Raw genomic sequence first — 21,601 nt, forward strand, 5'->3', positions numbered from 1 at the left:
TTACGATTACTTAAGGACAGGTGCTTTTCTGAAAAGCTCCCAGAAAGCTTTTCTGAATAAGCTTTAGTTCGTGCACCAATGATGAGCAAATTTCCCCCAAACCCCAAGTCCTCTTCAGCCAAAGAGATGTCCCCACTGACCAGCACCATTGCGTAGAGCTGCCTCTGTGCATCCAGCTGTGAACCACCAGCCCTGGTCCACCTCCAGCCCCCCTGGGCACTGTGCTGCTCAGCCCCCAAGCAGAGGGACCAGGGCTGGCCCTGCGGTTAGATTGGGCTGTGTCCATCTCCATCCCTTTCCGTGCCACGGAGGACCAAATACTGTGGTAAAACCTGGGGGGAGGTCACTGCATGAAGCCCATCCGTCTCTTAAAATAAAACCTTTTAAGCCTGAGCACTGGGGTGCTCTGTGTTGTGACACTCAGCCCATTGAAACAGGCTAGGGATGTGGCTCTAGGGGAACAGCAGCAAGGACGTGTGGCATTTGGGGGTGCCTGTGCAACCCTGTGAACTGGGGCCCTATTTCTGCACGTCCTGTGTGCGGAGGCAGAAACTGCCCAGCCTTTGGCATCCTTTGGAGTCTACCAAGGAAGCAGACTTGGATTTTGTGTGTGGGAATGGTCCCCCTAATGCTGCTCCTCCCACCCCAGTCCTCTGATACTCACATTGTCATAGCAATTGCTTGGGGAAGCGCTTGCTGAGAGACTGGCATTACCTTTCCTGGTTTTTCCAAGCATTCAAATGAAGATGAAGTGTCACAAAATAGGAGGGCTAAGTACCACATCCCTCCTTTCCCGTGGACCTCATTTTGGAGGCTTAAAGCTCAAGACCTCAGGAGAAAATCCTTAGCAGCAGATCCTCTGGGATGGAAGGGGAACTTGTTGTGTGCATGCACTGTTCCCATGTGATTGTCCTGAAGTTGCTAGCTGAGCATCAGCTGGGCACAGCGTGTATCAGCGGTATCGCTGCCTCCCCTGAGCCTTATCCTACAAAAATAGATAGTGCCCCTTGGCTGGAGGATTTTGCCAGATCTTCTTGGGATAAAGCTCAACCGTCACAGCGGGCAGCTTGCTGAAACATCTGCTTGGTGTGCAGCTGCAGTCGGAAACATTTGAGCTTCCCGAACGTCAAAGAAACAGGATGGTCAAATAGCGCAGATAACGTCACGGTGTACAGTTTCGCTATAAATCATTTGGGCAGCCTCATCCAGATAGTGTGTGACATGCCGATTGCCCCATCTCAGAGTGGAGATTGCAGATATAGTATAGGGGGAGCACTGAGTCTTAAAAAAGAGCAAAGAAATTATACAAGGTCTCGACAACGGCTGGTGAAAACGGGAAAGTTTTGCTCCTTGGGAAGGCGCTGTATCAGAGGAGATTGAGTTAAAAGCCATTGAATGTTTTAGAGAGGCAGATCTCCTGCCTCTGTGCACAACCAAGCCATTGAAAAGCAGAAGAGTTGGAGTTGATTAAAAGAAAAAACGTTTTGTGCAGCATGACAGGGAGCTGTGGGACCCACTACTGTGGGATGATGGCGAAGCCAGGAGGCCCTGGATGAGTGAATATCAGCGATCCCAGGTTAATACTTACCATTCAAGCAGAAGTTGGGCAGTGCCATATCGTACAGATGGACCACAAGCACCACTGAGCAGACCCAGGCAGTAAAATGATGCTAATTTTCTGTTTTCTTTTTTTGACTAGGTTGCAGCAACAGTGGGACAGTCTGCTAGTGACCTAAAACATCCAGTGTCCGGTCCAACCGTAGAGACCGGTCAGCAAGCCAAAAAGTTAGAGGAGCTCAGGAAAGAGATGCCTGTCTGCCAGGAGACCATGGGGGCTGGGAAAAGGACAAATCCTCGGCTGAGGCCTCAGGAGCCACCAAAGCCACCAGCACCTTCTGCAGACCACGTGCAGTCCAGCAAGGAGCACCCTCCCACTAGAAAGCAGGCAGAAGGACATTCCCGTGCTCTTGAGGGCAGAGAGACCCAACAAGGACTGTTAAATCAAGAGGACAAAAGCCAAGGTGAGGAAGAGCCATTAGTAAAGAAATTGAGTCCTCCAGAGCCTGGAGAAAACACTCCTCTTGAGCAAATCACACATCAGACAGCAGTAAAGGATGGGAAGAGCAAAGAGGCAGGAGCAGAGCTGTCCCGGAGCCATCCCAGTGCAGAGGCAGGAGGGAGCGGTGCAGCAGAGCCATCTCCTGGGACTGCGCACAGGGCGGTGGGAGGGACACCTTTGGGACATCAGAAGAGTGAAACGCCAGCTCCTGCTTCAGTTCGCCTCGCCAAGGAAGAGCCGCTCCCCGCTCCTGCAGAGGAGATGTCAGTGGCTCAGGAGGCACCGCTTGCAGCTCATGGCGACCCAGGGATGGAGGCCACAGCAGGAGAGGTCCCATCTGGAGCCCAGCTGCTGCCTCCTGCAAGCAGAGAAATGGAAATCAAAAAGGCAGATGGATCTGCCCGGCAAGAGGAGTTTTCAGCCAGCACGTTAGGGGAGGAGAGTGCCAAACCAGTGCCTGTGGGACCTCAGGGGAAGGAAGGAGGAGGGCAAACAGCCACATCTCTGCATCAGGAACCGGCAGCACCTTCAGGCACTTTTGAAGGAGGTGCTGAGGTTCAGCCACAAGTACCGCTGGTCCTGCCTAGCCTCGAGAAACCTCAGGAGATGTCTTTGGAGGAGAAAATGCAGCACAAAAGCCTTGTTTCCTCCTTGAAGAACTATCTGCTGCTGCTTTTAAAAATGTCAGATAGCAGTAAGGATGCCATGAAAGAAGACACTGACCCCAGGAACAAGGAGCAGCTCGATGCAGAGGAAGTCATGCTCCCAGAGATAGGTATTGCAGGCCTGAGCCCCCGCACCTCAAGGAGAGTTTTGGAAAAGGTACAAAACAATCAGCTCTTCCAGACAGCAGAGAACTTACCTCTGACCCCCAGGACATCCAGGCGGATCACAGGCATGATTAACGAGGAATTCGTTACCAGCAAGGAGATGCTGGCTTGCAGGCCTGTGCCACCAAAGAGACGTACCCGGGTCGCTCCCAAGGTGGAGGGGCCACCCCAGCTCTCTGTGCCCTCCATTGTGGTGGGCAGCATGCTGGCAGCAGGAGCGGGGCAGCCTCCTAATAATATTTCTGATTTGCCTCCAGCAAGCCCTGAAGAAGAGAGCCCTGGTGACCCTCTGGCAGTGCTACCTTGTGCCACACCAGAGGAGCTTGCTTCCGGGGCCCGGCGCAAAATATACCTGCCAAAAACCAAGCAGGTGGGGGAGGAAGAGGAGGCAACCCCAGAGAGCCCAGGGCACATGAGAAGTCCTACCGTTTCGCCACGGCAATCCAGGAAGAACGCAGCCCTGTTGCAGTCGCCTGCCCTGGCTCCGTCCCCTCCCACAGAGCAGCGCTCGCCAACCCTCACGAGGAAGATGGCCATGTTGGAGGTTCCTAAGCTGTATGAGGAGCCCACAGGTGACAGCAGTGGTGACCATGAGGCCCCTGAATATGATAAGCCAGAACCACAGCCAGCGGAGTCCAAGAAAGCAAATAACCCATTTAAAGGTAAGGGAAGAGGTAATCCCCATGAAGCATGTTTCCTTGTTGCCTACAAAGGGAGCCTGGCCAACTGAGCTGGTGATAGTCAGCTGGGGCCACGTGAGTTTTGTGCATTTGCAGGGTTTTCAGCATCACCCTTTGGCCGTGTGAAAGCCAAAAGTCTGCCCCAAGACTTCTTCCCTGGCGCAGGGAGGGCGGAGGAACGCAAGAGACAGCAGCACTGAGACTGGCTGTCTCCACAGCCTGGACTTCCCTGGCCAAAGGAATCATATAATCCTCTTGTTCTTGGTCTGCATGTCCTGGTCCTCACCATGCCTCATGCTGGTCGGGGGTTCAGTGGACATCAGCGGGGTGCACACTCCTTTTCCACCTCCATGGTCAATGCTAATTTGATCCCTCGTGGCATTGAATTAGAAAAGGCATAATCCTGGTGTTGAAGTGCTTGTGGGAGCCAGGTGATACCCTCACAGAAATCAGCACTCTTGCAAAAGTAAGGGTAACCTTGATAAATCCCTACTTCAGTGGATAAATGTTTCCTCCAACGTTGCATAGTGTTTTTCTGCATTACCTCTGGCCGAGCCCCACTAGGTATTGCACTGCTGTGCTGTTGAACGAATTTGTACCACTTGTATCCCACTGTATCTACCCAAACGGAGCTCTGAGACCTTCCCTGGGAAGACGATGTTATACCAGGCTGTGCTGACATACGCGTGATACCCAACACCAAAGTCCTAAGCAGCAATGCTGGGGCAGGCTGACCTGTCCCCGGAGCTGCAGCCAGCACTGTGTGTCTCACCATCGATCTCTTTGCACCCTGTCCTTAGCTCCACAGGTGATTCGTAAGATCAGGGCAGAACAATTTTCCGATGCGTCAGGAAACCTGAAACTTTGGTGCCAGTTCTTCAATATTTTGAGTGATTCTAAGCTGATGTGGTACAAGGACGAGATCCCTGTAGCAGAAGCCCAAAGGAGGTAACTGCCAGCTCCGCTTCGTTGTAGTCCTTGTGCATAGCCCTGGGTTTGTGTGTTAAATCCAGCTCCTTGCCTTTACGGGGGTGAAGGTGCCCCTTCTGTTAAGGCTGCATGGGAAGCTCATTGCATGGCACAGTATGTTGTGAACTTTATCTTCTTGGTGCCCGGGGAGGGAGGGATCGCCCAGGTGGGGAATTGCTGCCAAATTTGTTCTATTGATGCTCCGTCTGGAGCCTGGCTTAAGGGCTGATGCTTTGAGTAGCAGAGCCCTGGGGAGAGCAGGGGCTGAACCCAAAGCTCGGGGAGGGCAGAAAAGGTGCTGTGCCCATCTCAGAGTTTGAGAGCTGAGTGTGAGCTGCAAAACTGGGACCCCAAGTGATACATGCAAGCGTGGCAGCTGTACTGGGAGGGTCTGCACGCTGCACCCAAGCAGGTACTTCCATGCAACCACAGCAAGCACCAACAGGGAAAAAGCAGCTCTGGCTGTGCCCTCTCTATCCCTTGGCACTGCCCTTGCACAGGGAGAGCATGTTCGGACAGCTGGGTGGCTTCTTCTATCCCGGATGCTCCTTTGGGTGCATTATGGAGAGCAACTTTTTCTCAAGCCCAAGGGAGCTTGTGTGGGAACATCATCCACATTGGATAGGATTTGCCTGATGCCTTTGAGCATCCCTTGAGCTCCCTTTATAATGAGCAGGCAGAAAGATGTGCTTCTGGGGCAGAAACAATCTCCTACGGCAAATATTTGAGCTGGGGCAGATGGACCAGGAGTGGCCATTGCCTTCTAGCTGACCAGAGCAGAGCCTGCTCAGCCAGCGGGTCTCAGGATGAGGGTCCCACCTCTTCCCTCTGCGGCCCATCATCCCCTTGCTGGTTCACACTGGCCATGCGAGGCAGAAACAGGCCTTTGGTTCTTGCAGAGACCTGTCTGCCCAGTGTGTCGCCACCTTGGCTAGAAGAACTGCTAGCCCAAAGCTTGGTGCTGCAGGCTGGAGAAGACCGGCAGCCTGCTGATACAGAGGTCATGCTTTGCCAGTCCCTCGGAGAGGGGCAGGCTGTAGGATGGGGAGCGGTGTCTGCCCTCACTCGTGAACAGCTGAAAATGAAGCTGGACATGTCTGTGGCTGTTTGGCTTCCAGCCATCCCATCCAGATGCGGGTCTGTTAGCCCAAGCACAGCCCTGACCCAGCCACACTCAGAGGCAAGTACCTTTACCAGTCTGTAGCCCAAACCCGGCCAGATTTTGCAGGGCTTGCCTGGAAGACGAGTATCTCTGTGAGTACAAATTGCAGGGCCAGACGCCTGGTGCCATGAGGTGCCAGGGGAACAGCTGGGATACCCTTGGGCTGGCTTCCTTTGTAGCCCTCTTCCAGCCCTCCAAGGGCAGCATGGTGCCCACCCACAGTGCCTGTGATGCTCCTGTGTGTCCCTGTGTGCCTGTGTGCTCCTGTGTGCCCCCACACATCACACGGGGCTGAGGCCATGCTCCGGTTTCTTCCAGCGCTGGCGACGAGGGCCAGGCAGCCTTGGCTGTAGTCCAGGCATCCCAGAAGGACTGCGGGGTCTACCGGTGCGTGATCAGCAATGAGTATGGCACTGACTCCACTGATTTCCTGCTCAGCCCAGAAGGTGAGGAGCCCTCAGCAGCCTGGCAGCTCTCCCAGCTGCCCGGGTGTGCCGTGGGGCGGCGTGGTGAACTGCGGAGAGGGCTTGGTGCCAGGCTGTGGAGGGGGAGCCTTGCATGCCCCATAACACCACCTCTGTGAGGTGCATCTGCCTCCATGTGCTAATTTATGAGCGATTCACACCATCCTCCTTGCCATCCCTTGGTGTGGAAGTGCATGGGGCAGGGTGGGATCCTGGCAGGACCTTGACACCTCTTTGCTTTCTGTCTCCTCTAGTGCTGTCAGGATTTATCTTGCGGGAAGAGATCGAAGGTAAGGGCCACATGCTGACAAGCTGCAACTGCTGCCCCTTGCTGCGCGGGGGGCAGGCAGCTCTGTGGCGGGGGCAGGACGTGCCCGCGTTGTCCCCCCTCACCAGCTCTTCCCTCTGCCAGTTGGAGAGGAGATCGAGATGACGCCCATGGTGTTCGCGAAGGGTTTGGCTGACGCAGGCTACTGGGGGGATAAGCTCTTCGGGCGTGTGGTGAGCGAGGACGTGGAAGTGGGTGCCGGTTTCCTGCGCAAAGCCTGCCGTGCCAGAGCCATCTACGGCCTGGAGCCCGTCTTTGAGTCCGGCCACACCTGCGTCATCAAAGTGCACAATTTCATTGTCTTTGGGACCAAGAACGAGAACAGCCTCATCGAGAAGAACTACGATATCACCATCCAGGTGGGCGTCCTTGTGGGGCACCCTCTGCCTGTCTCCCCCACGCCTTCCCCGTCTGTCTGTGCCATGGTCCCCAGCTCTGTGCCCACTTTATTTCCTTCCACTTTTTGAATGCTCTGGAGGGGTCAAGCCATGTTCCAGCGGGCTGGCGATGTCCTTGTTATTCTTGGCTTCAGCTCTTCTCTCTGAGCAACACGGAGCTGCTCAGAGCTTTTCTGTCACTTGTCCTTTCACTACCAGGACAGGGAAACAACTGGCAGCGGTCCCAGGGGATGCCTGGCCAGGCCGGGGGTTCCAGGGAGGCATTGGTGCAAGACAGGACAGGTCCCTGACTCTTCTGTTTGCATCTCCAGGAATGTAAAATCCAGAACTCCAGCCGCGAGTACTGCAAGATCTTTGCTGCTGAGGCACGAGCCATCCCTGATTTTGGAGTGGTGCCTGAGTAAGTAAGGTGCTGCAGCTCTGCTGGCCTGAAACCCCGGCAGAGCATCCCGGGGGATGGTGGGAGGGTTCCCTGTGGGTGCTAGGGACATCCCAAAGGGCAGCGTGCTCTTCTCCCACCCTCAAACGGAAGGGATATTGGGCGGGGGGGAAGGCAAAAGCCAGGGTTGCAGACCGCGGTGTGAATCTCCACTTGCTGTGGTGGGAGAGCTTGCCAGCTGGTTCTGACCCAGTCTGTGTGCTCCCATGCAGGATAATTCCTCTGTACCTGATTTACCGACCAGCCAACAACATCCCTTATGCCACGATGGAGGAGGACCTGGGTGGGCTCTGCGAGCAGTACTGTGTCACCGAGAGAGATGGCAGCTTGGTGGCACGAGGCACCTCGGAGATCGTGCTCAAATGCTGCACCTTCCAGCATTGGGTCTACCAGTGGACAAATGGAAACATCCTCGTGACAGACATGGAAGGTAAAGGGATTTCCCATCTGACTCCTGTGGCCCCTCACCACCCTCTGGCCTGTGAAAGGAGGAGGAAAAGCCCAGCCTTGCCCTCCTGCCTCTTTCCCCACGTGCCATGGAGCCCAGCTTGCAGGGCAATGACCTGCCCTCCGTGCCAGTGCCCGTCCTTCTCTGGGCAGAGACTGGTTGTCCTCCCTTTCATTGCAGGAGTGGGCTGGAAGATGACCAACGTGCGGATTGCTACCAACCTGAAAGGGTGAGTGACCCTGAGCTGCTGGCGCGGGGTGGTCCCGGCTGTCCCCAGCTCCGCCGCTCATGTGGCGAAGGGCCATGGTGGTGAGCATGGCCGGGCTCCATCCTCGGCTCCCTGCTACGGCAGGACATCTCCTGGTGCGAAGCAGGGGCTGAGGATGGCTGTGTTGGCAGGTACCAGGGGCTGAAGGAAAGCTGCTTCCCCTCCCTGCTGGAGCAATTTGTGGCCACTCACCAGTGTAACCGTTACTGCAGCATCCTGGGCCTGAAGACACTGGAGCCAGCGAAGCCCAAGGGCTCCAAGAGCCCCTCCATGGGTAGGAAATCTGCCCAGTCCAGCCCCCAGTTCCAGAAGAAGGGGCTGGCAAGTCCCCAGGGTACCCGCAAGGCTGCTGTGAGCCCCAAGAGCTCCCGGAGAGCTGCAGAAACAGGGGAGGCCCCGGCAGCCTCCAAACCCGGGTCAGGAGAGAGAAGCAGGTCTGGCTGCCCACAGTAGCTGGAGCCACTGCAGCTGGGAACCCCGCTCCGGACCCCAGCCCAAGCAGCCTGGAGGCAGCAGGAGACCAAGCTGGGAAGGGGAGACCCCGGCAGCGGCTGCTGCCGCCGCTCTCCTCCCTTTGGCTCCCGTTCCAGCTCGCGGCTCTTGCATTGTGTGGTGTGTGCTAGTGTGAGCAGCTCGGCTGGGGTCATGGTGGGGCTGTGAGCCAGGGGCAGTGCAGACCCCCTCGCCAATACCTCTTTACAAGAGCTGCTGCCAGTGGTGGAACCTGTGGGGCCATGTGCCCCTCCACGCTCAGGCTCGCTTTCCTCTCTCGACTCTCTCCGTTTGCCTTCCTTAAGGCAGGGGCTGTCAGACCTGCTCCCTCGGGCTTCGCAGGGGCCGTGCGCCCTGTCTGGCTCCCCTGAGAAAACTGGGAGTCCAGGCTGCCCTCCTGGCTCCCAGCACCTCATGTCCCTCTTTGTGTCCTCCATAAAGCGACCACGCCAAGCCCCACCAGCGCTCTGTGTCAAGGATGTGAACCTCAACAGCGCCCAGGCGGTCTCATTTGCCCTGGCACACTGTGATTTAAAAGGTTTTGCTGCAGAGGGGTTTAGTGGTGAGCTGCAGGGCTCCTGCTGCTATTGCGTGGGGCTCTGGGGTGCAGGCTGGTCCCGTGGCGGGGGGCTGGCGGCAGTACCGGCAGCTGCATGGGGATGGGATTTTGCACCCCTGCCCTCCCGGCCTCCCCTGCGCCCCGGGGTGAGCCTCCCACCCCCTTGCCGGGCGGATGCTGAGGGCGGCGGTGCTGCTATGGGTGCTGGCCAGTGCCATGGTAAGGATGCTCTACCTCACACGAGACACCCGGGAGCGGGGCGAAGGGGAGACTGCCGCTCCATGCCAGGCACTGCTTTGGCACATGCGGGTGTCCAGCCCACAGGACTCACCCCTCCTTGCCCACCTGCCATACGCAGACCCTGTACGCCCTGCCCAGCCCCAGAGCACGACCTGGTCATGCTTGCTTAGCATCACCCCTTGGCACATGCCGTACCCCAGTGGCAGCTAGCGGCACCCTCTCCAGATCCCGCTGCCCTGCGGCAGGCAGCAGCGACAGACAGGCAGCGATGCTCATGCTGGAAAGTAAAGCACCCTACGTTGCGTCAAACCTCCCCTGTGCCTGTCAGCTCGGTCAGGCATGCAGCAGCCAGCAGAGCGTGGCAGTGGGCAGCAAGGCTTGCAAAGAGCCCCAGTGCTGCCTGCTTCAACTTGCCGCAGAGCATCGCCTTCCCTAGGGCTTTGGAGGAGGGTGCTGGGCGCCAGCAATGCCACCCCGCATGGTGGTGTCCAAAATGGTGGCTCGTTGCAGCCTGGCGGATGAGGGAAGGGACTGGGCTGGGAGTGTGGCATGCTCTGGGGCCCTGGTGTTTTGTTGTTGGGTCATTGTAAAATAACGATGTACATAACGTGGCCTGCGTTGGCAAATGGGTGCTCTCGAGTGCAATAAAGTGAGAAGGACTGGCCTGTTCCCCAGCGCTGTGGTCCCTGCGGAAAAGATGCACCCAAGCACAGCAGGACGGGGCGGCTTTGCGTTCGGCGGAAGGAAACGTCTTCAAGTAATGGCTTTACCCCCATCTGCACCCCGCGGGGGAGAAGAGGGTGGCCAGGGCCAGACTCTAAAGCTGGCACCTGGCGGAGGTTCGGCTTGCGAGGTCTGTAGCAAATGCCAGCTACGGCAGCTGCGGTTGCGGGGTGCAGCCTAAGCAAAGCATCTCACGCCTTGTGGGACAGCCGCGGTCAGGGGCCAGAGAGGGGCTGAGGGCAAGCACACAGGGATTTCCATGATTTATTTGGGAGCAGTTCCCTTGTGTCCGCGGGGCCAGCACCTAAGGGTACTGGTTGCAAGGTGCACGCGGCTGTCCATCATCACTGGAGCGGAGGAGACAAAACACACAGGTCTCTGCGGGGTTTTTTCTACCTTTGGGGCCAGGCCTTGCAGACCCTGGTGCTCCCAGGCCCTCGCCCCCGGAGCGGACAGCTGCCTGCACGTTTCTAGGTTGTCCCCGCGCAGGACGTGTGGTTGTAGTGCCCGCAGCACTGCGTCAGGCACAGCATGCTTTCTGCCGCGCCGGCCCAGGCTCCCGTGAAGGAGAGCGTCCCGTTCTCGAGCACCGAGCTGGAAGGAGAGAAGCATGGTCTGGATGAGCTGCTGTCCCACCACCTGGGTCCCCGGGCAGGACCATACGGCTCTGGGGCCCTTCACACCCACCTGGCAAAGAGCTGCTTGCAGCACATGTACATCGTGTAGCTGGTAGAGCTGAAGTTGGCGGTGCCGAGGAAGGTCACGCAGTCGCCCACCTCCGTTGGCACATGAAGGAGACCTGGGGGACAAGGTCTTCTGGTTGCGGCTCTTGAGGGACATGCATGCAAATCCCTTACCCCGAGCATGCTTGCAAATCATGTACTGCAACCCTGCTCACAAATCCCATACCTCGACTATGCTTGCTTGCAAATCCTGTACCTGGGACTGTGCTTGCAGGCCCCATGCGCCGTCCCACCTCACCCCCGAGATGGTTGCAGCAGTGGCCCCGGGGAACTCCTTGCAGTGCCCCAAAAGCTGACCTTGAAACGTCCCTGTCCCAGCCCAGATGAGGATGAGGGGCCCCAGCAGAGCTATTGGGCTTGGGCAGGCCCTGGTAAAGCCATGAGGGGAGAGCAGAGGGTTTGGAGGCCCTGGCAGAGCGATGGGGAGGACAGGCCAGCCGTCCCCACCCCCGCACCTGCATTTATAGGGGTCTTCAGCCCTTTGCCTGTCCCTCCCTGGTTCTTTCTGGCCCAGCTGGCAGTGGGCAGGGACCTACCTGCCAGGCAGGCGTTGAGCATGGAGACGCAGATGCCAGTGAGCAGGGCTCGCAGCACGATGGAGGCCAAGTCGCCCTTGCGCTCGGGTACCATGGAGGCTGCAGGGGCAAAGCAGAGACTGGGGCGAGTCAGGTCCTTGCTCCAGCTCTACCGCAGGCTGGGAACAGATAGGGATGTGTCCCAGGTCCCCGGCTGGCTCTGCCACATCGTGCGCTGCCCACCCCAACCCCTGGTGTCTGGGGGACATGGTGATCCCAGCCAGCACCCAGCATGCTGTCTGCCCGTCCTGGCAGCGGTGGGTGCTGGCAGAGCGCTGTGCCCACCCTGCACCCATGGGTGATCAACCAGAGCCCGTGGCGCTCTCAGCACTGGAGTCTCTGCTCTTTGCCCCATGACTGGGTGGCACCTGGGCTTGTGGGACATGCACGTGCTCTTGCCCATGGGTGCAGTGCAAAATCATCCCTATCACCTCATGCAAATCTTGTTTCTTATCTGTGTGCTGGCAGAGACGGAACATGGAGGCTTCAGGGCAGCAAATTCCTCCTGCTACAGCTGAGCCCTTGCTCCCTGGGCCCAGGATCGCCCTGTATCATGCCCAGGCACCTGGGACGTGGGTCACGCTCACCTAGGCCTCCCAGCATGATCCCGATGGAACTGAGGTTGGCGAATCCGCAGAGTGCAAAGGTGGTGATGCTCTCGGCTCGTTCCTGGAGGGCACAGCGGCAGGGGATGGTCACCTCCACCCCGGAGCAGCCGCAGAGCAACCTGAGCTGAGCACCATGTCGTAGCTCCCAGCCCAGCCGGACATGATGGAGATAAGTCCCCCACCCCAATCCTTTCTCCTTCAGCTATTTTTTGGAGCAAGGATGCAGGTGGTAGGCAGCCTGCCCCTGGGAGAGGCTGGGCTGGGGGGACAGGGGGTCCTGTAGCACCATGATCTGCCCCACCAAGGAGCAGGATAAATGGAAAAGGCCTTCACTGGCTCCTTCAGGATGACCCCGTACCCAGCAGTTAGTGAACATCCAAGTCTAGTTGGCCATAGGTGCCCTCCCACCCCCAACACCACCATCTCCCTGCCTGCCCACCACCCATCTGCCTGGCCAGGTCCCATGCCCCATTTCGGCTGGCTCCATCCCTGCCCTGTGCCCGGCAGGGTGGCGGGTGCCCCTCACAGATATCCACTGCTTCCGGCTCCCATCCCACTCCTCCAGGCCTGACAGACGGTTCTTCTTGTACGTGGACAGCTGCTGGTACGCCACAAACTCGTTCAGGAAGATCTTGATGCCCAAGAGCTCGGCCACCAGCGGTGAGTCTGCCCAGTCAGCCCCCATGAGAAAGGCCACGGGCATGAGGACGTAGGAGCAGATCACCTGGGAAAAGCATCCCGGAAGGGAGCAACTCAGAGCTGACCACCTGCATAGCCCCTGGCTTGGACACCCGCTGCCAGCATTTGCCAAACACCCAGCAAGGGTCTCGGCAGCCTACTGAGGCGGTGGGCAAAGGTGGGGATGGGTGCAGGATGCAGGATCTGGCAGCCCAGACCATGGGGCTACCCTTGGGGATACCTGGAAGGAGAGGCCCTTGATGTCTACCATCTCTCCGAACCAGCGAAGGGCAGAATTGATGAACTCCAGCACCGCCAGGAAGGCAATGAGGTTGGCCGCTATGTTGGCCACGAGCCCCACGGAGGCGGCAGCCCCGTTGCTCGCAGCTTCCAGGATGTTCTGCTCTTCCCTGCATGTAAAAAGACCCCAATGGGCTCCTGTGGCCAGGCATCCCCTGTGCAAGGTCAGCTCTCACTCCATGGATGACTGCACACCACAGGCTCTCCCGACCTCGGGCCACCCGCAACATCCACTTGTGCCCCCAAACTGCCCCCACAGCTTCCCCGCACTGGCAGGACGCGTGCAGCCCCACTCCACCATCCCTCTCCTCACACTCACCCACTGGAGAGGCGGATGCTCGCTTTGCCCTTGAACTTGGACTCTTCCACTTCAGGGTAGACGAGTTTGGACATGGCGAGGGCACAGGGCGCAGCCATCACGGAGGCTGCGATCAGTGATGCCGCATCTATCTGCAACGCGCAGACCGTGGGCTTAGGCACCTCTGTGCAAGGCTGCGCCCCGTGACGTGCCACCCCAGGGCACCCCAGCACATGGCTGGCATCAGCCAGCGACGCTCGGAGCACTTCAGGGCTCTCGGTTTGCTCAGGGTGGGAAAAATATCTCCATCCATGGGAGACTTTTTCCCTTCTCAGCCGGCCACAGCACGTAGGGCAGCTCGCCTGGATGGAGGCATTGCTGGAGCTGCAGTGATCGTGGCCTCAGAGGTGTTAACCTCTCCTGCTGTTTGACCTAATCATGACGATTCTTGTCCCTTCCTTGTCCCTTTTTATCAGTATCAGAGCAATAGGTTGTGCAACATTGCGAACTTCTACCTGCTGACGAAGAGCCAAGCTCCCAGTCTCACCCCTCCCCTGCCCACAAGTGGCAATGTCTCATTTCTCTGACCTTTCACCCTTGGCTCCCCATTTAAGGAGACTAATTAATGTTTAAATAGCAGGAGCTTAGCCAACAGGTCGAGGGGAAGGTTTATTCCCCATTACAGAGCACTGATGAGGCCACGTCTGGACACCGTGTCCAGGGCTGAGACACTGATGAACTGGAGAGGGCATCCCCGGGGGGGTCGGGGCACAGGACCACCAAGGTGATGCTGGAGGAGCGGGGCTGGGAGAAAAGAGGGCTGGGGGGGGTTGTAGTTGCTGTTCTCAACTACTTAAAAGGGGGTTGGAGGGAAGACACTGCTCAGAGGTGCCCAGTGAAAGGGTGAGAAGCAACGGCACAGTTTCAGTGGGGAAATTCCAGTTGGATATAAGGAAAAAATTGTTCCCTGTGACCGAGGCACCTATGGGGTGGACCAGAGAGGTGGGGGGAGATCTCCACCCATGGGGATGTTCACCACAAACCCAGACAAGGGCCTGGGCATCCTCTTGGGCTTTGCCATCACCTCATTTGGGCAGGAGGGTGGATGAGAGACCCCCAGAGGGTCCATCCAGGCTAAATTATCCCGTGATTCAGTGAGATTTGCCCTGCTCACTGTGCAAGGACATACAGCGATGGTTCCACGGCAGTGCCTTCTACCTGGCAGGGCTCCGGGGTTTTGGCCAGGCCAGCAAAGGTGAGGCTGGACATGGAGGCACCCTGCCCCTATCCTGCTTATGGAAGGGGACCATGGGACACTTGATGGGGGGTCTTCTCCCACCCGCAAGTCCAGGGCAGTTCTGGCGTGTCAGGACCCCATAGCAGGGAGCATGTGGCATACATCTGCTCGTGCACTCACCCCAAAGGATATGTAGGCACCCATCACACTGCCTGCAATGGTGGAAAAGCCACCAGTCATCACAGCGTGGATTTCTGAACGGGTCATGTCTGCAAGGTATGGGCGAATGAGCAGCGGGGCTTCAGTCTGCGAGAGAGAAAACCCTGTTGTCCTCAAGACAGGGCCACGCAGGGCCGCAGGTCTCCTGGGAAGGGAGGAGAAGACCCTTCCTCCAGGGCAGGGTCAGCTGCAAGGCCTGAGGAGCTGGATCTCCTGCCCAGGACCTTACCTGTCCCACAAAAATGTTCCCTGCCACACTCAGGGTCTCAGTGGGAGTGGTGCCCATCGAGACCTGAAGCAGCCAGGAGATCTGGGGAAAGACAAGGCCACCATGTTCACAAAGGCTCCTGGCACCCTGCCACCCACCCCATGAAGCAGGGCACTGTTTGGCCCTCAAGCTGCGCAGAGGTGATCTTGGGAAGCGCCCACAGACCAGGTAGCAACATCAACTCCAGGGTTGGGCTTTCTCAGGAGGACATGCAAGAAAGAGGGGGTTTCTGTCTATTCTTTTAAGCAGGACAAATCACCCCAAATTAGTACCATGCCAATTTTCCTGGGACATCCCTCAGCTGATCACAGTAGTCGGAGAACCCACCAGGTTCTTCTCCTTTCCACCACCATCCCAGAGCCAGGTGTGAGGCCCTACCTTGACAATGAGCCACTGCATGACACCGAGGTAGTAGAGGATGGACATCACACAACTGAAGAAAACAACAATGGGCAGCGTCTGCAGGCAAGGCACCAGGGCACAGGGTTAAAGGAGAGCTGAGCAGCACATCTAAGTCACTTGGGGACCAAGCCCCTCTGTCCCATGAGCCGGGCATGGTGTGGTATTGCATAGCCAGCCCATGGTATTGGGGTGCCACAACACTGGGCCAGGCTGGCAGGGGGGACAGGGATCAGTGCAAATCCCCCATGGCACTGAGGAGACCCACGGGTGGGTACAAAGCTGAGAGAGACCCATCCTTGAGCTGGTTGAGCTCTGCTGCAGCAAACCTGGCTGCATTTAGCTCCGTGCTCTCCAGGACCCAGCAAGGCAGCCAGACCAGAAGAAAACCAGGCTCTGCCTCTCCCTCCCCATACCCCATTCCCCAAGCTGACCTGAAAGGCAAAGACTTCTTCAGTGAGCTTTTCCCCAAAGACGAAGCTGGAGCCAGCTGTGGTGTAGCCCAGGAATAACTGCAAGTGGAGAAGTTACATGGTAGGACAGAGATCTCCATTAGCTCTTTCCCTGACATCTCACTTCTACCTAGCAGGGGTCTGCACCCCCAGCCCCACAGCTCACTTCACCGCCCTGCCAGAGAATGACCCTCTGAAACCTCAGCTGGGGACACTGGCGGGCTGCCTCCAAGCCACGGGTCACTGTTCTGGCCTGCAAGGAAGACTGCACCGAAGGGTCTGGGCTGCTGCAGAAAACCAGGAAAGAGCTGGCTTTTCTCCAGTCCCAGACAAAAGTGTTTGTGAGCGTGCAGTCCCTGCAGCTTCTCCACCCCATGCCACCCTCTGCTCTTCTTGCTGATCCCAGGGGGGGCTACATGGAGGGCGCAAGCACGGGGTGGGGTGAGCAGATGCGGTACCTGGATCTGGTCACCCAGCCACTGGAAAGCTTGGACGCCGGGGGTTGTTCGGAGGACTAAGAGTCCAAATAAGAACTCCAAGGCAATACCCCAGGAAACTGCTCTCCAGGACACCTGGGGACCAAGAGCAGAACGGGGACTGAGATGTTAGCAAAGCCTACAGACTTCCCTCTCTGGCTTCCTGCCCCTTCGACAGCTGCCCATGGCAAACACCATTACGTTGTGCCCCGGGTGAGGGTCATGGGGATACTAATAAAGAAAGTGTCACAGAAACCCACAAACATAGGTTGGTGATAGAGGAAGAAGATGAGCTGGTGGGACTCAGGTGGTGGAACATAACCTGCCAGGCTTACCCAGGAGGAGACGAGCACAGAGACCTTCTGATGGTTTGACTTCGTTAACCCCTTGGACAGGCGGATGGAGGGATTGCCCAAAACACTGAAGCAGGTTGGGCTGGAAGCCACTGGGACTTCAATCACTTCTGTCCAAGTCACCCAGGGCACCCGAAGCTCAGGCCCACCCTCCACCCACAGGCACCTGAAGCTCAGGCATGGGTCTGATGCTGGGTCTCTGGGTCTGACCCACTATGAGGGACACAGTGGAAAAACCAGGATGGAGGCACTGTGGGGGAGCCCTGGGTTGAGCAGTGGGAAGGAGAGCAGTGGGAAGGAGAGCAGTGAGGTGGCTTTGGGGCTCCGTCCACCCAACCAGCTCGGCTCCCCAGGCTGTGCCCAGCTCTGCCCAGGAGCCCAGCTGGGCTTCTGCTTCCTCCAGGGAGCTCCAGCGATGGGCCATCAAGGGATGCCAGTGGGAAGGAAGCACTTGTTCCCCAGTGCTGGGTGGCCACCTCCTGCGAGGGGACCAATGGCCAAGCCACATCTGAAACACATACTGCGCCGTGGTGCTTGGAGCAGGCAAACAGGAACAGCACCAAAAAGCAGAAGCCAGCTAATGAGATGAGCTGCTCTGGATTTCTGGAGTTGTCCAAAGCCAGCCACGTGATCAGGCCTCCCAGGTGGCCCACCACCAGCAGCCTGCAAAGGAAATCCCAGACTGTCACAGAGAGGATGTCCCCATGGGGAGAGCAGCTCACGAAGGGCAGGAGCTAACTGTGTGGGAGATGCCACTGTAAGGTCCACGCATCTGAAGAAACCTGGGGCTCGGACACAAATGAGGGGTGTGAATAGCCATCACGCTACTAAGGTAGAGTAGTAAGACGTTTCTGCCAAGGCTTTTAAGTGGTCCCCAGGCTGGGCCACGCCTCATTGTTCATGAGGTGCCTGCACGGCACTAGGGCACATACCCAACACCACCGGCTGTTGGTCGTGCTGGCAGGGCAGCCACGGGAGAGGGGACACGGGCGCCGGGAGGGATCTGGCCCTGCCTTTTCCTGACTCACCATTTCAGCCACGGCCAGACCTTTTGGAAGCCTTTCCAAACGGGGCGGAGGAGCAGCAATACCTTTGCCCCACAGTGCTTCTTGAAGAGGCTCCAGCAGATGAAGAAGACAACCACAGCAGTCATGATAACCAAGGCAAGGGCTCGCTGGAAGTTGAGCCAACAGGCCGCAATAAAGTAGCACAGGTAGGCTGGAGAAGGCACACTGGGGGTCAGAAACATCAGGGCCGTAGGATCACGGATTCATAACACTAACCGGGGCCAACAAGGAAGTTCATTTCCTCCAAATGTCCTTCCCTGGCCAGCCTTGAGGCTCCCATCTGTGTGCGAGGAGGACTTAGGGAGCACCACCCCAACAGCCAGGCTCACTGGTGACAGCACCTCAGCTGTCTGGGGGCACATGGCGCGAGGAGAAGAGGCACAGCAAACCCTTTGGGTAGGTGAAGAAAGGGGAGGAGGACAGTGAGGTGCAGGTAGCCCTCATGGACAGCAGTGGTGGGGTGAGGAGGGGGCAGGCAGTGGGGCTGGTGAAGAGCGGATACAACCTCCACACGAGTGGCCATGTCCAGTGCTTGGAGGCTGGGGGCAAGGCCAGGCAAAGGGATGTGGAGATGGAGTCTCAGTGCCGGGAAGTCCTCACCTACTCCAAGGAGCCCCAGGAGGACCCTTTTCAACACCTTGACATGAGCCTTGCAGAAGCGCTTTGCCTTGGATGCCGGCTGCAGGGCCTTCCTGGGGAGAGTCACATGCCAGAGAGGTGAGAGGCGCAGAAGATGTATCCTGAAGATCAACCCAACCCAACTCAACGGAGCCAGGTCATGACCATGCCTCCCAGAGGGCGCCTGTGGCAGCAGCATGGTGGTAGAGGTGTGCCGTGGCCTCTAGCAGCTCTGCTGCCCGCTCCCAGGAGGAGTGAGCTGGCCTGTTATGGCAGGGGAGACCCCAGCACACACCCCAACGCCCCGGGCACCATGAGAGGAGGCTTGCTCTGGGTGGCTGCTATGGGGACAAAGACCTGCCACTGCCACCCTACAAACCTATCCGGAGCCATCAGGCACTGTCCCCCCTACGTGGTCAATATGACCCTACCCTGCTCCCAGATCAGGTTTGGCTCCAGGAGAATCGCTGGCCCAAGGATTGCAGACTTGCTATGACCACTGGAAATACCCCCTCACATGTATCTCCAGGGGTTATCCTACCTGCAGTAGGAGGAGAATCTCCCTTTCCCTTCTCCTCTCTTTTCCTCTTTGCTCTCACCACATGGACCATCACATTCCTCATAGAGTCGCTCCTCCCCCTGGAAAACATCATTAGCTGGAGCACCCTGAGCAGCTCCTGTACCCCGACAGGAGGGGAAGGGGGCACTTACCATGGAGCTGAAAGCTGGGTTATCCGCGCCCTTCTCAAGGTTGTCCAGGGTTATCTGGTTTTCTTCCATCTCCAGAAGTGCCGCAGCTTCAATGCGTTAGAGAAACAGCACTGCGAGGGACCAATGCTAGCTGGGGAGAGAAAGACAGGATCAGCTCTGGGAAGGACAAATGTCCAATTTTGGGTCTCCGAGAGGAGAACGCCCTTTGCAGTAGGGATTCAGAGCAGTTCCTGCACCAGCACATCAAGGGACCATCCCATGGGGTCCTCAAGCCGTGGGGCTGGTGTGCTGCCTTCTTTGTTCTCCTGTAACTCTGGGAAGGTCTTTGCTCTTCCATGTTTCCAAGAAAATACAGGAGAGGATTAGATGCAGCAGGGAGAGCTGGTACTCCTCCTCCTCCAAGTTGGTGGCAGTGGCCACAGGCCTCCGTGAGCCCCTTTGCAAGTGGGATTTCGCAAAAAATAAATCTGACTGCATCCCTCATGGAGAGCTCTTGGAGCAACCCAGTAAGGTAGGGAAGAAGGCCCCTTTCATGTTGATAACTAGTACAGTGCACGGCCGATGGGTAGGAATAAGTGGCAGTTTGCATGGGGACTGGTCCTAAAGGAGGATCATACTGCGAGAACTGGTCCGGCAGAGGCAGAAGAACCAGTGTTATCCAGGGCAGGAACCCCTGGAGCATCCCATTTGGACACCCTCCCAGCTCCTCCCTCCCGAGGATGAGGGAAGAGCAGTGAAGTCACAGAGAAGGCAGCGATCGACCGTAGGAGCACTTCTGTGTGAGGACAGAGGGAGTAAGGAGTTGTCCTTGCTTTGGAGGAGAGTCGTAGAGATCTGCATGGAGAAGGTGGGGAGAGCAGGGTCATCGCCTGCTTCCCGCAGTGTGAGAATTAGGGCCCACTGAAGGGAGCGACCCAGCCCCAAATGAAACGAGCGGAGGTGAGGGGTTTTGGAGAACAACCCCCTCAACGCGGGACCTCACAGCAGCTGAAGGTGGCGGTGGGCTCCACGGGCCAGCGGAGCCACCGAGAGGGACCACTGAGGCGTGCCGGCCCCCAGCGTGTCCCCGGGCTCGTGGCTCCTCGGCAGCAGGGCAGGGCCCAGGGCCACGGTAGGAACCCAGCACCCCAGACCTCCTCCAGGGCCTCCAGCGCCCCCGGTGCCCCCCGGGGCTTAGGGACCCCTCACCGGGACCCTGGCAGGGATCAGGAGGACCCCCCCTCCCCAGGCCCATCCCCGTTTCAGGGACACCCCCCGGGACCGCTCTGGGCTCAGTGACCCCTCCAGCACCCCCAGCACTCAGGGACCCCTCCAGGACCTCCCAGGGTTCCGGGACCCCCCCCAGAGCTCCCGGATCTCCCCGTCCCTCCCAGGCCCAGTGCCCTCCAGGACCCCTGGGCCGATGCCACCCCCATGGTCGTGTGTGTGTCCCCCCCCCCCAATGCCACCCCCCCCCCCCACCATGGCTCATCTACCTTTTGTTTTGGCGAAGCCTCATTGGCTGCCCTCCCCTTCGGGGGTGGGGCCACGTGGACAGGCAGCCAATCAGTGGGGCAGCAGGTGGGCGCCCCCCACGCGCCCCCTCACCCCATCGCGCCCCTGTGTCCTCGCGCCGCGCCCCGTGCCCCCCGCGGGCCCTCACGGCCTCGTGGCGCAGCGCGGCCGCGCGCCCCTCCGCCCTCCCCACTCTGTCCCGGCACCCCACGCCCTCACGCCCCCCACGCCCTCACGCCCCCCCCACGGCCTCGCGCTCCCCCCGTGCCCCACGGCTTCCCCCGCCCTGGTGCCCGCCGGACCCCTGCGCTCACCCGCCAGCCCCGCAGCTCCCGGCCCCGCGCCCCGGTTACCGATTAACAGCTCGGTCCAAAGAGCTGGGCTGGGCACCGCGGGGCCGGGGCCGCCCCGGCTCCTCCCGGGGCTCACGCCCGGGCACCCGGCCGCCCGTGAGGGCGTGTGGGGGAGCCCAGCAGGGCGGTCATGCAGCGCACCGTGCTGCCCAGGAAAGGTCGCCCGGGACACTTTCACCCCCAGGCGCAACGCGCCTCGGGGGAAGGCACTAAAAGCAGAAATCCAACCTCCACCCCACCCCAGGAAACGCTTCCCGGGAGAAGGGCCGGGCACGTGCGGCCTCCAAAGCTGCAGCGGCGCGGAGCGGCGTCGCCCGGTCCCCGAGCAGCGCGGGGTGGAAGGGGCTGCAGCCAGAAGAAAGGCCGCCTGCCAGCGCGGGTTGGGAACCCCGGGACTCGCATCCCCACGTCCGCGCGCCCAGCGGCTACCTCCCCGCTTTTTATTTTTGCCGGGGGGGCGGCGAAGCGGCGCGGCGCCGGGGGCGCCAAGGCCGGGGGCCCGCAGGAACCGGCTCAGAGATCGCCGGCCAGCGGCGCCGCGGGGTGCTCGGGGCGTCCAGGCGCCCCGCGGTGCCCGTCTGCAAACGCTCCCCGCGCCAGCTCCCCGGCGCGCCCGGGCGGCGCCTTCTCCCTGCGGGCCCCATCCGGCCCCGTCGCTAAGGCCGCCCGAATTCGGGACGGGCGCGGCGCGAG

General features: G+C 59.0%; 2 protein-coding genes across 4 annotated transcripts in view; one reads left to right on the forward strand and one right to left on the reverse strand.

Annotated features, from left to right (window-relative positions):
• Positions 1-10,005, forward strand: part of ALPK3 (alpha kinase 3) — a 34,934-nt gene extending 24,929 nt beyond the window's left edge. For all 3 annotated transcript variants that reach the window (XM_076348644.1, XM_076348645.1, XM_076348646.1), the window contains 9 exons: positions 1,700-3,551; positions 4,370-4,517; positions 6,019-6,146; positions 6,419-6,454; positions 6,577-6,851; positions 7,202-7,290; positions 7,542-7,759; positions 7,958-8,006; positions 8,177-10,005. In XM_076348644.1, the coding sequence (XP_076204759.1) occupies positions 1,700-3,551; positions 4,370-4,517; positions 6,019-6,146; positions 6,419-6,454; positions 6,577-6,851; positions 7,202-7,290; positions 7,542-7,759; positions 7,958-8,006; positions 8,177-8,498 (3,117 nt within the window). In that variant the 3' untranslated portion in view covers positions 8,499-10,005. The remainder of the gene's footprint in view (positions 1-1,699; positions 3,552-4,369; positions 4,518-6,018; positions 6,147-6,418; positions 6,455-6,576; positions 6,852-7,201; positions 7,291-7,541; positions 7,760-7,957; positions 8,007-8,176) is intronic.
• Positions 10,006-10,309: 304 nt separating this feature from the next.
• LOC143165197 (sodium/nucleoside cotransporter 1-like) lies at positions 10,310-20,608 on the reverse strand. Its single transcript, XM_076348647.1, has 18 exons — positions 20,537-20,608; positions 19,062-19,895; positions 18,892-18,989; positions 18,333-18,424; positions 17,694-17,883; positions 17,187-17,328; positions 16,295-16,408; positions 15,819-15,896; positions 15,364-15,444; positions 14,947-15,027; positions 14,679-14,804; positions 13,283-13,413; positions 12,905-13,073; positions 12,512-12,709; positions 11,965-12,046; positions 11,339-11,437; positions 10,747-10,858; positions 10,310-10,653 (listed from the first exon to the last, which is right to left on the reverse strand). The coding sequence occupies exons 2-18, from the start codon at positions 19,128-19,130 to the stop codon at positions 10,530-10,532; spliced, it is 1,986 nt and encodes a 661-aa protein (XP_076204762.1). The 5' UTR covers positions 19,131-19,895; positions 20,537-20,608; the 3' UTR covers positions 10,310-10,529.
• Positions 20,609-21,601: the final 993 nt, after the last annotated feature.

This window comes from Aptenodytes patagonicus, chromosome 10, assembly GCF_965638725.1.
Source record: "Aptenodytes patagonicus chromosome 10, bAptPat1.pri.cur, whole genome shotgun sequence".
NCBI classification, from domain to species: domain Eukaryota; kingdom Metazoa; phylum Chordata; class Aves; order Sphenisciformes; family Spheniscidae; genus Aptenodytes; species Aptenodytes patagonicus.